The 13,077-nt window shown below is 41.1% G+C and overlaps 1 protein-coding gene across 2 annotated transcripts in view; it reads left to right on the top strand.

Annotated features, from left to right (window-relative positions):
* Positions 1-13,077, top strand: part of IFT74 (intraflagellar transport 74) — a 145,418-nt gene that overhangs the window by 33,911 nt on the left and 98,430 nt on the right. For both annotated transcript variants that reach the window (XM_063455182.1, XM_063455181.1), the window contains exon 8: positions 4,185-4,246. In XM_063455182.1, the coding sequence (XP_063311252.1) occupies positions 4,185-4,246 (62 nt within the window). The remainder of the gene's footprint in view (positions 1-4,184; positions 4,247-13,077) is intronic.

Raw genomic sequence — 13,077 nt, 5'->3', positions numbered from 1 at the left:
GTGCTAACCGAGAACTCCAAGCACTCCACCAGACACCATAAGCACCGTAGACCCTACGAACTGCCTCAGCTTGGTTGGGGTCTCGCTGTCCTCCACCCACCCTGGACCCAAGACCAGGATCCAGCTTCCAGTGGGCCAACCTTTCCTACTCCAGATGGTATAGCAGGAACAGCTCTTATAAGAGCTAGTGATTAGAACCCAGGGCAGTATAAGGAGTATAGCAATCCCCAGAGTGAATATAGCTATCCCCTTCACACATGAAACAAGGCTCTATGTTGAGGGTGAAGAGGAACTGATTTTAATGGTACCACACTTGGCCTTATATGAATATCCCCATGCCCACATGGACCTAATGGTAGACTGATTTACAATGTCACAGACCAAAAACAATACGGTTTCAAGGCACGACACTCCCACACACAGCACACAATTCCTCCCCTCTGCCTGAAAAATTATTATTTATTTTTTTTAAAGCTTGTTTTTATTTAAATTTTTATGTTGATTACATCGGTCATTGAAGATATGACCCCAAAAAAACAATCAAATACATAGGATACAGAAAAGAAAAACAAGTGGGGGGGGGAGGGGGGGACAGACCGTAACATTTTTGCCAATTGAATATAGATTTATAAACAATATCATCACATGCAGTATCATTTATCTCTCTTACGTATATTGCAAACCATTATCTTGTCTTGTTTACAAGTGGGGAGGGGAAAAAAAAAACGATTAAAAAGATTTCTTTCTTTCCTTTCTCTTTTCCTTTTCATATATATATTTTTTTTAAATTATTGAGTAAGATACCGTATTAACTCCATTATCTCCAGGCAGAAAAAACACATATTTTTATAAAACCCCAAAACACATAATATCCCCACAAACGTTACATTCCCTTATACATATGCAAAAATTACCCAGATCAGTTCAGAAATTCTATGGAAGTAATTTATTTGACCGACCGCAGGCATGGCCCCATGCCCAAAACGGTTCCATAGAGTCAGGGATGGCGGTCTAGTTCAGTAGTTTGAAAACGAACAAATTACCGAACAGAGTCAATAGTCTTACCCTGGAGATTGTTCCCCTCATCCAGACAAATTATTTCACCAAACAGTGACCTTCTAAGTTGAATAGAAACGAACGCAGGTGATGATGGATGTCCAGCGGTGTTCGGTAATTTCTCTGTCCGATTTTAGTTCCATGAGATTCATGCCCAAACACCACTGCCTGAGTTCATGCGAACAAGATGGCCGCCACCTCATGGTTGTCCATAGGAATTGCGGCCATCCAGACAAACAATTAGAACACTGCGGTGAGAACATTCCAAGTTGTTAATAGGTGTTAACAAGCTCCAGGGTAGTCTCTGGTTCGTAGGGTTGTTCGGGAATTTGAAGTGCCACTTCGGGAATTCGAAGTGTAGCCATACATAGTAAAATAAATCACAAACAGTATCTTTAACCAAAGTCTATTACAGGGGCCATAGTCAAAGGGCAGGAGGCTGGCTAACAGGCTCCTCCAAAAGCCAGTGGCGAGGTTACTTTCACCACAGGTGGGTTGCTATGGCACTCCTGACACCATAACACTACAATGTGCAGAAATTAGTGGCTGTGAATACCTTTCCTTTTATACATACGTCCTTTAGCTTTATTAAAAAGTTCTCTCTATTCCACTGTGGAAAATTAGGAAACATTAATTTTACTTCTAGATATAAATTATAATATGAAAGTTTTATTGCACAAATAGTTTAAAACATTGGATCTCAAGGCCTCTTATTAATTACAATTTTGAGAGCGTTTTTTTAACCCCTTACTGACCAAGATTTTTCTGAGCTTCTGTGTGTTTTGGGGCTGAGATATTTTTATTACACTTTTGCAGTGTGTTTATTCTATTAATCATTCAAATACATGAAGCAATTCAGCTTTTAAAATGAAATCAACACTTTTTTTTATTAATCTCACTAGTACACCTTCTTCAGTTTTCAGTCAGACAGCCTATAGGGTTTCTTTCTCATGCACTTTGAGGGCTCCTATTGTAACTAGTGCTTCTCTATGGGAAGCTATTGAATTGTGGCGATTTGTGTTTGAAGCTGGCCATTGATTGGTGGATGTTACTACTTTGGATGTGGTCAGGGACCTCCAATATTATGTAGAGGCTATGAAGTATTTTCATGAATGTAATTCCATTTTCATACATTTTTAGGATCTCCATACTGTCACAACAATACCCCACATGTATTATACTTTTGGGGACATACCCTAATTTTGACATACCTCTTTGCTTGCTTCCCAGGGCACTCTTTTTATTTTTTTTAAGTGATGCTATCTGTGTCACCATATTGACAAGCAGCAAACTTTGATACCATTTCTAATCCTAATTTTAGTTTACCTAACCCTAACAATGCATCGTTGAGTAGATTTGTGCATTTGGTTTTGGCCAAGTTACAATCCATCTGAATTTATGCATGTAACGGAAATAGAATGGTCTTATTAAATTTCACTGCCATTGAAGTCCTTCTATGTTTCCAATGCTGTAAGGATTTTTAAGCTAGAGAATTTGCTTATATCTGTACATACACTGATCAGCCACAACTTTAAAACCAGTGACCGATGAAGGGAACCCAGTGGTGGAGCTAAAGTAGAGAGGGCCCTGGTGCAAGAATTTTTGCCCCACCCCCCACCCCCCCCGCCCCCCTATTGCAATGATTGGGAAAAAAAGAGGTAGATAAACTGCTTACAAAGACTACTCGCGAGAGCCGCGGAGTCATACCCGTGGCAATGCTCCGAGCGGCCACGAGACTTACACTGGGACTTGCAGAGGGAGCTGACCGGACCGCGGTCAGGAGGAGGGAGGAGGAGGAGGGAGCTGACAAGAGCTGCAGGAGAGGTAAGTAAACGCTCTCTGCCAGCCCCCCTCCTACACAGCCCATCCACTGGACCACCAGGGAGTGAGAGCCCCCCTCCCTGGCCAGCTAACAAGCAGGGAGGGGAAATGAAAATAAATAACATAACAATTTAAATAATAAAATATTAATAATAAAAAAAATATTTCTAATAAAACAAAAAAAAATAATATTAAAATAATAATAATTAAAAAATAATAATACAAATGCCCACCCCCCACCAAGGCTCTGCATCACACTCTGCATCACACACACACTGCATTCATACACACACTGCACTCATACACACACACTGCACTCATACACACACTGTATTCATACACACACACACACTGCATTCATACACACGCTGCACTCATACACACACACACTGCATTCATACACACACTGCATTCATTATATACATACACTGTAAATAAATATTAAATTAATATAATTTTTTTAGGATCTAATTTTATTTAGAAATTTACCAGTAGCTGCTGCATTTCCCACCCTAGTCTTATACTCGAGTCAATAAGTTTTCCACGTTTTTTGGGGTAAAATTAGGGGCCTCGGCTTACATTCGGGTCGGCTTATACTCGAGTATATACGGTACCCCATCCCCAGAGTCGGAAAGCTGATGGTAAAATCCGAACTGGATCTATATAACCAATGAACGTTATATGGGACAAAAAAAACTTTACAAAATAATATGCACAATAATTAAATATATAACACTCCAGATTTACAGCTCTTATCATCTTTATAAGGTATATGTATGCTTACTGAAACACAATTACTTAGAAATGTATTTTAACATGAAAGGCTAAAACCGTAAAAAACTGTAAGAGCTCCATACAAATAATAACATTAGATTAATAACATCTAGATAACCAGCCTTTTAGTTACACAATATCTCTGATGTAGTTTATAAATTCATATATCACTTCACCACGCAACCCATCCCTAAGGTGGAATCCAAACACCACAATATACTCTTTAAGGGGCATTAATAAGAACAACTAAATATTTAAAGAGATGGAAGTGAAACAAGGATGATTATATAAAACAGAGGGATATCAAATATAAGTAAAATGTGATCACATAGAAGGGAAGTTCAAAAGAGTTATATTAAACGTGCAAACAGGAAAGATATTCCTACTGGAAACATAAGTGAATGTACAAATCTCTCCACTAAGTATATTGGTATTGTAGAGGAATAAAAAAAAAAAAAAAAAAAAAAAAAATTCCAGCAGCTATGTTGCGTCATACTTGCTTCATAATTTATTACTGTTCTTATATATTGCAGCTAAAATCTCTGAATGATCGAGAAGCCCAGAGCATAGATGTTATTTTCACTGAGCGACAATCGTAAGTACTGTTGGAGACATCTTCCTGTGAGCATCTTAAATGGGTTGTTCCATATTTAAGTAAATAAAATATTATTTTTGTGTTTGTGTGTTTAAAATATCCACGTATAACTATATGATATATACTATATGAATAATGGAGCAAGCCTTTACCAAGCAGAATACATAGAAATAGGCACTGAAGTAAAATTATTCCAACTCCACTCCATGTTCCTAATTTTGCAATTGTAGAATGTTATTTTAAAGAAGCACTATAGGGTCAGGAACACAAACATATATTTCTGACCCTATAGTGTTAAAACCACCATCTAGCCCCACTGGCTCCCTCTTGCATCCCTAAATTTAGTAACATTCTACTTGTATTCAGGTCTGAAGCTGCTGCCTCTGAATGTGAACTGACCATGTCTGCTGACATCAGCAGAAGTGATGGTCTGAGCCAATGACAATGCTTACCCATAAGATTGGCTGAGACTGTGAAGGAGGCAGATCAGGGGCAGAGCCAGCAAAGTCAAACACAGCCCTGACCAATCAGGATCTCCTCTTGAATCAATGCATCTCTCTGAGGAAAGTTCAGTGTTTGCATGCAGAGGGTGTAGACCAGGGATAGGCAACCTTCGGCACTCCAGATGTTGTGGACTACACCCCCCATAATGCTCCTACACCCATAATGCTGACAAAGCATCATGGGAGGTGTAGTCCAAAACATCTGGAGTGCCGAAGGTTGCCTATGCCTGGTGTAGACGCTGAATGTTGTGCTGCAAATAAGGAGTGGCCAGTGAAGTTATCACTAGGCTGTAATGTAAACACTGCATTTTCTTTGAAAAGAAAGTGTTTACAGCAAAGAGCCTGAAGGAAATGATTCTACTCACCAGAACAAATGCAATAAGCTGTAGTTGTTCTGGTGACTATAATGTCCCTTTAAATGTGTGGTACAAATAAAATTGTCATAGCTTGTGTGTTTTAAATTTAATCTGTTTGAAACCATATTCAACATGATTAGCAGCGATTCTAAATATATAGAAAATCCAGACGCGGACCCCTTGCTCTCGGTGCCTAGAGGGATATTGGCTATACCTCACTGATGATACCTTACAAGGTTGAAACGATCAACTGGGGTTGCCGTATCTCTGGTGCAGAGGGAACTTGCTGGCATTTCAGATATGGCCCGTACGGGTGGGACCAGTCTGAAATAATTCAAATATGTTCTCTCTGTAATGGCACATCCAGAGCTAAAACCAACTTGAGAGCGGGGACCCACCGAAGGGCAGGCTAATTGAGCTGTTGTCTGTTCTCACTTCCCGTGCTACTTGTTTTTCTCTCCTTAAATATATAGATATGTAACTGTTTCATAATTTGATATGTATGCTTGTTAATGGCTTATTCCAATCACCATGACCACTTCACTAATTATTAATGGTCAACGTGAAACTGAGCGGTTGCTGCTAGCCAAGTCAGCTTCCCTCATGATGGTTAATGAGGGGGACGCCCCCTTGTTGATGACTTCACAGGCTGCTGAATTGTCAGAGCAGCATTTGACTGCCTTGCCGGTCCACAGATGACACCAGGTATGAGCAACAGCCACAACGGGGTAAATCTCAAACAAGGCTGAGGTTTCTCTAAAGGCCGGCAAGGCAGCCGTCTCAGTGGGCCAGTTGTCCCTAAACCAGTGGTTGCGGAATATAGTGGCCAACCCGGTTTGTGCTGCTACATCGGTGTAAATTGTTGGAGATTGATCGGATAACATGGGAATGAACAGGGAAACTCCATTCCATTTGGACAAGAAGTTACTCCACATGAGCAAGTCTGCCCTGGCAGGTGCATCTATGGCAATAGTACCGGTGTCGGGCACCCCATGCAGTAGACACAGCAGCCTAGAGACGAATGATCTGCCATCAGGAATGATCCGAATAGCGAAGTTAAGGGACCCCTATAACGATTGGAGTCCCCTCCTAGTGCACGTATCACTTCGCAGGAACAGATCAATTTCGTCTCTAATGGGGGCCAGTTTCTCCGGTGGTAGGCTAGCTTGAAATGACACTGTGTCCAGAGCAATGCCCAGAAAGACTAGTTTTGTGGTGGACAACCCTAGTGCTGCGAAGAAGGCTGTGATGCTGTGGATGCTACTGGGTGCCTGGGAGCCAGTTTCTACCAACATAAAATCCTCTAGATAGTGAATCACTGATGGACACCGGACTATGTTCAGGAGCAGCCAGCAGAGGGTTTTCGCAAAGATATCAAATAGGTTAGGGCTGCTCCTAGACCTAAAAGTGAGCCGTGTAGAAAAATAGTACCTGCCCCTCCATTTAACGCCGTGTAAGTGCCACAGTGATGGGTGAATACGTAGAAATTTAAAGGCGTTCGTGATATCGGTTTTACTTAGCCATGCTTTGCTGCCTGCTAAGATAATGGCTTGCATAGTGTCGTCAATTTTGGCATACTGTAGAGAAACCTCTGCAGCGGTTATAAGAGAGTTTATGCTAGCGGTGTGCGAAGAATGAGGCACTGACAGGTCAATTATCAAGCGTTTTTATTTGTGTATATGTTCACAGCTACCCCAATGGGGTTTGTACGCCAGGACGAGAAGGGGGGTACTGCAAAAGGGCCAATCATGAAACCTGCCTGGGTTTCCGTGGACAGGAGGTGGTCCACCGTGAGAGGTTCATTAGAGGAGGACATCAGATTTGGGCATTCCAGTGTGCCTGTGGGGATGGCAATGAGGCCCGTGTGGAAATCCTGTGAAAACCCTGTCACCAAAAAATCCACTAAGTGCCTGGCGGGGTGAGAACGGAGATAGTAGGCCACGACATCTATATTAACCTCGGTCAGTCATTTCTTGGGGGAAAGTCTGGCTGGGCACATTGTCTTAGTGTGCGCTAAGAAGCAAATGGTGCAGACGTGCAACAGCCTGCATGCGCTGAAGCGCACACCTGCGCCTTGCCCATAAACGCAATAGGTCTGCCCAGTTGTCCCTCTGCTTGCTTTCTTGCCTAGAGTGTGAGCTGAAGGAGTGGTGGGAAGAGGAAGGGTCTGCCTCACAGGGGCACAAATCTTGAAACGTAGAACTACTTGCTGCACAGGACAGGGGCCTCAAACCGGCCTCAGTATCGGCAGAACAACTCCATGTCCACCTGGCACCAGTCTATCCTGATGTTAAACTGGGCCAGATGCCGACACTGACTTGTGGTAATCCTAGAACGAGGAACCCCCGTACTTGTTGCAAGTAGAAGTCCAGCTCCTCTCTTCTATGCGGATACACTGAACAGATCACGTCTCTATAGATCCTGAAAGCAATGATAAATTGCGGAATGGATAATTTTTTGTTGATGCAGGTCTCTGGTTTTTAACACCACAGAAATGTCACCGTAATTATAGGCTCTGTTCTCTAGGATATCCTGCGAGGCGATTAGGAGGGAAACTAAATTGACATCCTTCCCATCCAGTATATCTTTTTTAATGGATGCTGGGATGGAAAGAGCCGGTGAAACATATGGGGTAGTGGTGGGGGAGGAGGGGGGGGTGCTACTTAGCAGGTTAGGGATTACCAGGGGAGGACCTGAAGGGCCTGGTAGGACACCTGGAGTAGCGATGGCAGAGTCCACCTTAGACAACCTTTTGATTCAGGGTCTCGAGGTTAGCCAGGATGGCTGTCAGGGTTTCCTGAGTAGCATCTGGGGTGCTGGTAAACAGCCCTTGCGAGCTTGTGCTGGGCCTGGGATCACTGGCTTGAGCTGTCAGCAGTCTATAAAGCCTTTCTGACTGTGGCTGAAAAAGGGATGCCCTTGTGCCTTAGTTCTGCTGATAGTTTTGGAATTAGTCCATGATCTTAGGGACCTGGGAGCAGAGGGGGTGAGGGATACTTCTGGGGACCCAGGCCTGACTGGAGTGCTGGGTACGCCTTGCAAGGGCAGGTCATCGATAGGGTTGTATTCTTGTGACATCCTGAAATAGGAAAAATTATTAATGGGGGGGGGGGGTGAGATCAAGACCTTCGCGGAACTGGCTTGCCGACTTGTGCCGAGGCGAAAAACTTAACTACACCAGCGTGACAGGTGAGGCCTTGCTAATGCCAAGTGATCGTGGGGATTCGTGGCCACTGAACGTAGTGGCGGGATGATGGCCTCTCGATGACAGTAAAAGATTCAAAATGCGTCTGACCCTGACCTGTGATGCCCTGACTGTAGCCTTAAAGAAGGGCAAGTGAGGCAGTTAACTATGATTTGGGCTGTAATAAGAGCAGAAAAAATGGGGTAGAGAATAATCCAGGCGCCTATACCGGTGACTACAGCACTGCCTTTATTCACTTTGATTGCTGTCAGCACCATAACCACTATTAGACACCTACTATCCCAGTAGTGCTATTTTCTCCATAGTGGGACTAGACTAGTCCGTGTTGTCACACATCCACTAATCTATCTAGGTGAGTTTATTCTGACCTTTTAGAGGTTCATATTATTTACTCACCTGAACTTTATATTCAGCAATGTGACTCTGTAGGACTAACTTGCCCAGGCTTTTATAGGTGTTGGTGTTCACTTTACCACTGTTTATACACATTTTTGGTGTATTTAGTATAATTAGTATTATTATTTTTTTTTAGCATTTTTCTAATAAAGGTTGTTTACCCTATTTATGTGACTATTTATGTTAGGAGGTATTACTGAATGGGTTGGACGTTCTACCTACTTTTTGTGAGTGGATTCTCTACCCCATTTTTTCTGCTCTTATTATTGTAATTTCTGGGGTTAAGCCCCTTATACTTCCTGTAACCTTTTTTTGGGTAGTGGTCTAGGTTTATTCTACTCCATAACCCCTCCTCTTTTTCTCTATGATTTGGGCTGTTGGGCGAAACCTCCGTGGTGAGGTGGGGTGTAGGCCTCGCGGGACCGATATTTTTTACTTTGGGTTGCTAAGGCCCGTACCTATCCCTGTGCGCCAGTTCTCTAGCCTTGGTGGGGCTTGTCTCTTAACAGGTGAACGTAAAACACGTGGATACTAACCTTAAGGATTTGTATCAGGCTTATTACGTGCTGCAGTGTTTTGTAAATGAGTATTGATGCGTAAAGAGTATAACTGGTCCGGCCAAGGTATCCTGAGGGTAAGATAAATTCTAGTGGGCCTATGAGTGAGCCAATAGTATGTAAAATGTACGTGAAAGTGGCAAACGAAGTAGAGAAACGTGTGGCCAATACAACTAGAATGTAACGTGACAAAAATCGTGTATGGTGAGGGACCTGAATGTTGGTTCATATATAGAGACAAGCCCCTAATAACGTTTTTATATTTTTTGTGGGAACAGAACGAAGGAAGGCTGAGTGAGACCTTGTGGAGAAGACGTAATCGTAGTAAATAAGATTATAATACCTGGTACTAAATGTCAGGATACCAGGCTGACATTCGGTAATTTAAATGCGTAGTAATGCGAAGAGCCTGAACTTATGACACAGAGCTAAGCAATATAAATGGAAACAACAGGTCAAGTGATGCATAGTCGTTAACTTGGTGCAGAAACGTGTGGATATGTGCGTAGTGAGGGACCTGAACGTTGGTCCATGTGGAGACAAAATTTAAAGATACCCTACAGGGTGGGGGCATGAACAGTGGAGGCTGAATGAGGCCTCAGGGGGCATGATAAACATAACAAGTAAAATAACAATACCTGATACAGTAGGACAGGATACCAGGTTGACAATTCTTGACGTTTGATGATTTTCGAGGAGCCTAAAATCATGACATAGAGCTAAGTACCGTACAAGAGAAATTGCTGAGCGATATCGTGAGTGACCGGTCATACCTTCAGCCAGTAATTGTATGCTGCAGCTGTAACAGTGGTGATTCATTTAGGATAATTATGTGAGAGGAAAGCGTGCTTAGACTTTAGGCATATGAAACCGAACTATTAACATAGTGAACTCCTGGATAAAGAAGTGAAATTCTGGCAATGCCAGTGCTATGACTTGCTGGTTTAATAACTATTTATTTATAGAAAAAATAGGAGTGGGGGTGACACAGTGATTGGTTCTTTAAACAAGGAGAGAAATTAAGTGAAAAGCATGCAGCAGCATAAAAACTATGTGAATATATGTTTCACGAATGATTACAATGATTCCAACTGCTTTAACCGAAAGACTAAGTGAATGGATTGGTGTAAACCATCCGAATGACCATAGAGCAGAAAACGGTGAAAGACTAATAAGCCAGTCTTTTCGATTGATTACGAACTGGTAATAGACAATAAGGATGGAGCCTATCCCACGTTTTTAGGCCCGAACGTTGGAAATAGCCGAAAGCCATTTCCCACGTGGTGCTTACGTGTACGTGCCGGTCGCGTGAGCGAAAGCCGTGTACCGCGTCTGAGGAGAAAGCCGGGTGGAAGGACTGGAGGTCAGAGGCAGTGGACTCTGCGTGCGTCAGGAACTTTTTGCCGGGAATCTCGGACCAGAAGTGCTGATTGCTATGGTCAATCAGCGTGAACGGCAGAGGTGAGTAGGGGCTGGGAGTTTTAAGTAGGCATACAGGCATAATGGTCTTTTAACATATATTTAGATAGATATAGATGTAGATAGATATATATATATATAGACATATATATGTATGTGTGTGTATATATACAGGCATACCCCACTTTTAAGTACACAATGGGACAAGCGCATGTATATAAAGAAAATGTACAATACCAATACCTTTTTTCACTTCCCAATGCATGTACTGCATTGCAATAGTAATTTACAGGCATAACTGATACTGCAACTGCAGATTTCCAGTCATTTATTTATTGATTTCCAGTTGGCTTTTATTCAGTTAAAACAAACAGTAAAAAGAAAAATCTCATTCCAGATTGTACCATTTTTCTTTAATGTTTTACTCACCTGACAACCTTAAACTAGGAGGAAAGGTAAAATAAACCTGCCCACTGGGCCATTTTCTGTCAATACAGTGCCAATTTGTATTTGTTAGCAGCTTAGTTGCACAATTTGTTTAGAAACACCTCTTCATCACTTTAAGAATTTATGGTTTAACTTTGCATCCTCAGAATTGTGGCTAATGCAGCTAAGCTGCTAAGTCATAGATTTTGAAAATGGCAGGGTAAACCCTGCACCGATTGCAGAATATGGTCAATTAATGGGCAGAAAAACATATATATATATATATATATATATATATATATATATATATATATATATATATATATATGTTCAGCTAGGAGTAGACATTATAAATTTGAGATGATTAACCTGAGCCATGTCAGAAGGTGTGAAAAGTTCTTGCCCCAAAGACACTGAACTGAGCTGCTCCGGGCGAGAATAGAACCTTCCATTTCCTGTTCACTCGCGGACAGAAGAGGCGCAGGAATGTCTGTATTCGCGAGTGTACTTAAAGTGAGTGTATGTATAGCGGGGTATGCCTGTATGTGTGTGTGTGTGTGTATGTGTATATATATATATATATATATATATATATATAAATGCGTATGTGTATGTGTATATATATATATATATATATATATATATATATATATATATATATATATATATATATATATATATATATAAATGCAGAAAGATAAGTCCTGCGCTCACTCCCATCACTGGGCGGCAGCAATGACTACAGTACACATCAGCCCCAATATATAGTAAAAACCAAAGAAAAACAAGTTACCTGCGCTCTCTCCTTAATCCCTATGTATTTTTAAACAAATGGAGGTCTTTTAGTTACCTCCAATGGCCATGAGAGGATGAGCCCACCTGCCAACATCAAGGCAGACCCCCCCCCTTCCTGGTGTGTGTGTATATATATATACACATAAAAAAAACAAAAACAAACAAGTTTTTTATATATATATATATATATATATATATATATATATATATATATATATATATAAAAAACTTGTTTGTTTTTGTTTTTTTTATGTTTCAATTTTTTTTTTTTTGAAGGAGGTTTTACACAAGAAACCCAAAAGAACATGTCATGGAAGGCAAATGCTGACCATTTTTTTTTTTATTATAACAAAATATAATATAAGTGGACAGTGATACTTTTCCTTTTTAAAGTTAACGTTTATTGAAGAGAATAAATGTGAAGATAAATTTGAATGGTAAACATGAATAGTAACATAAATTAAAGATTTCCCATCCATTCCCTACTCCCACATATATTATACTTCTCATAGATGAATCAACAGTCCCTACTAAACACACTGCATAAACAGAGTCTAACCAGAATCTTTATGAAATACTTACATTGACTATGTTGGGATTTCATATAAATTAAAATGCAGTCAAAAGATATACTAAGACAATGTGGGAACCTCTTTGTCTTCATATATTTTGTACGCTTGACTAAAAGGCGGTGCTACAACCGTCATGTTTACTCTTTCCCCCCTGCCGTCACTTGTGATGGCTGCAGGGAAAAATACATTATCTATGGATCCTCCAAAGACCTCAATGTTGTACTCTTGCTCATACATTGGCAACGGCCCTGAAGAACAGGTTCAGGTACCGTAAGTAAAACTCACCTTCCCCTGCACCGCAGCACACTGAAACTCAGCTGAGCAGTCACTCTGTCTGCAAAGACTCCACCACACTGTGACAGAGCCATTTATAGATCACAACATCATCTATAATGTCTATTGTTGAGTCTTAATCGAAATATTGATTAGATCTACTTGTGAAACCGACAGAGTGAGGACATTGTTTTCTAAAGTGAGAATTCAAAGACCAAAGTAGCCAAACTGAATGCATAGCTGACAGAGAATGTTTCCAATCTGGATGCTTTGACCTTCAATTTCAGATTCACTTGAAATTCTGAATTTAGCAAATAACCCTGAATGTT

This window comes from Pelobates fuscus, chromosome 5 (genome assembly GCF_036172605.1).
Source record: "Pelobates fuscus isolate aPelFus1 chromosome 5, aPelFus1.pri, whole genome shotgun sequence".
In the NCBI taxonomy this organism is placed as follows: domain Eukaryota; kingdom Metazoa; phylum Chordata; class Amphibia; order Anura; family Pelobatidae; genus Pelobates; species Pelobates fuscus.
The sequence above is the reverse complement of the archived record's forward strand: the minus strand, read 5'-3'. Positions and strand labels throughout refer to the sequence as shown.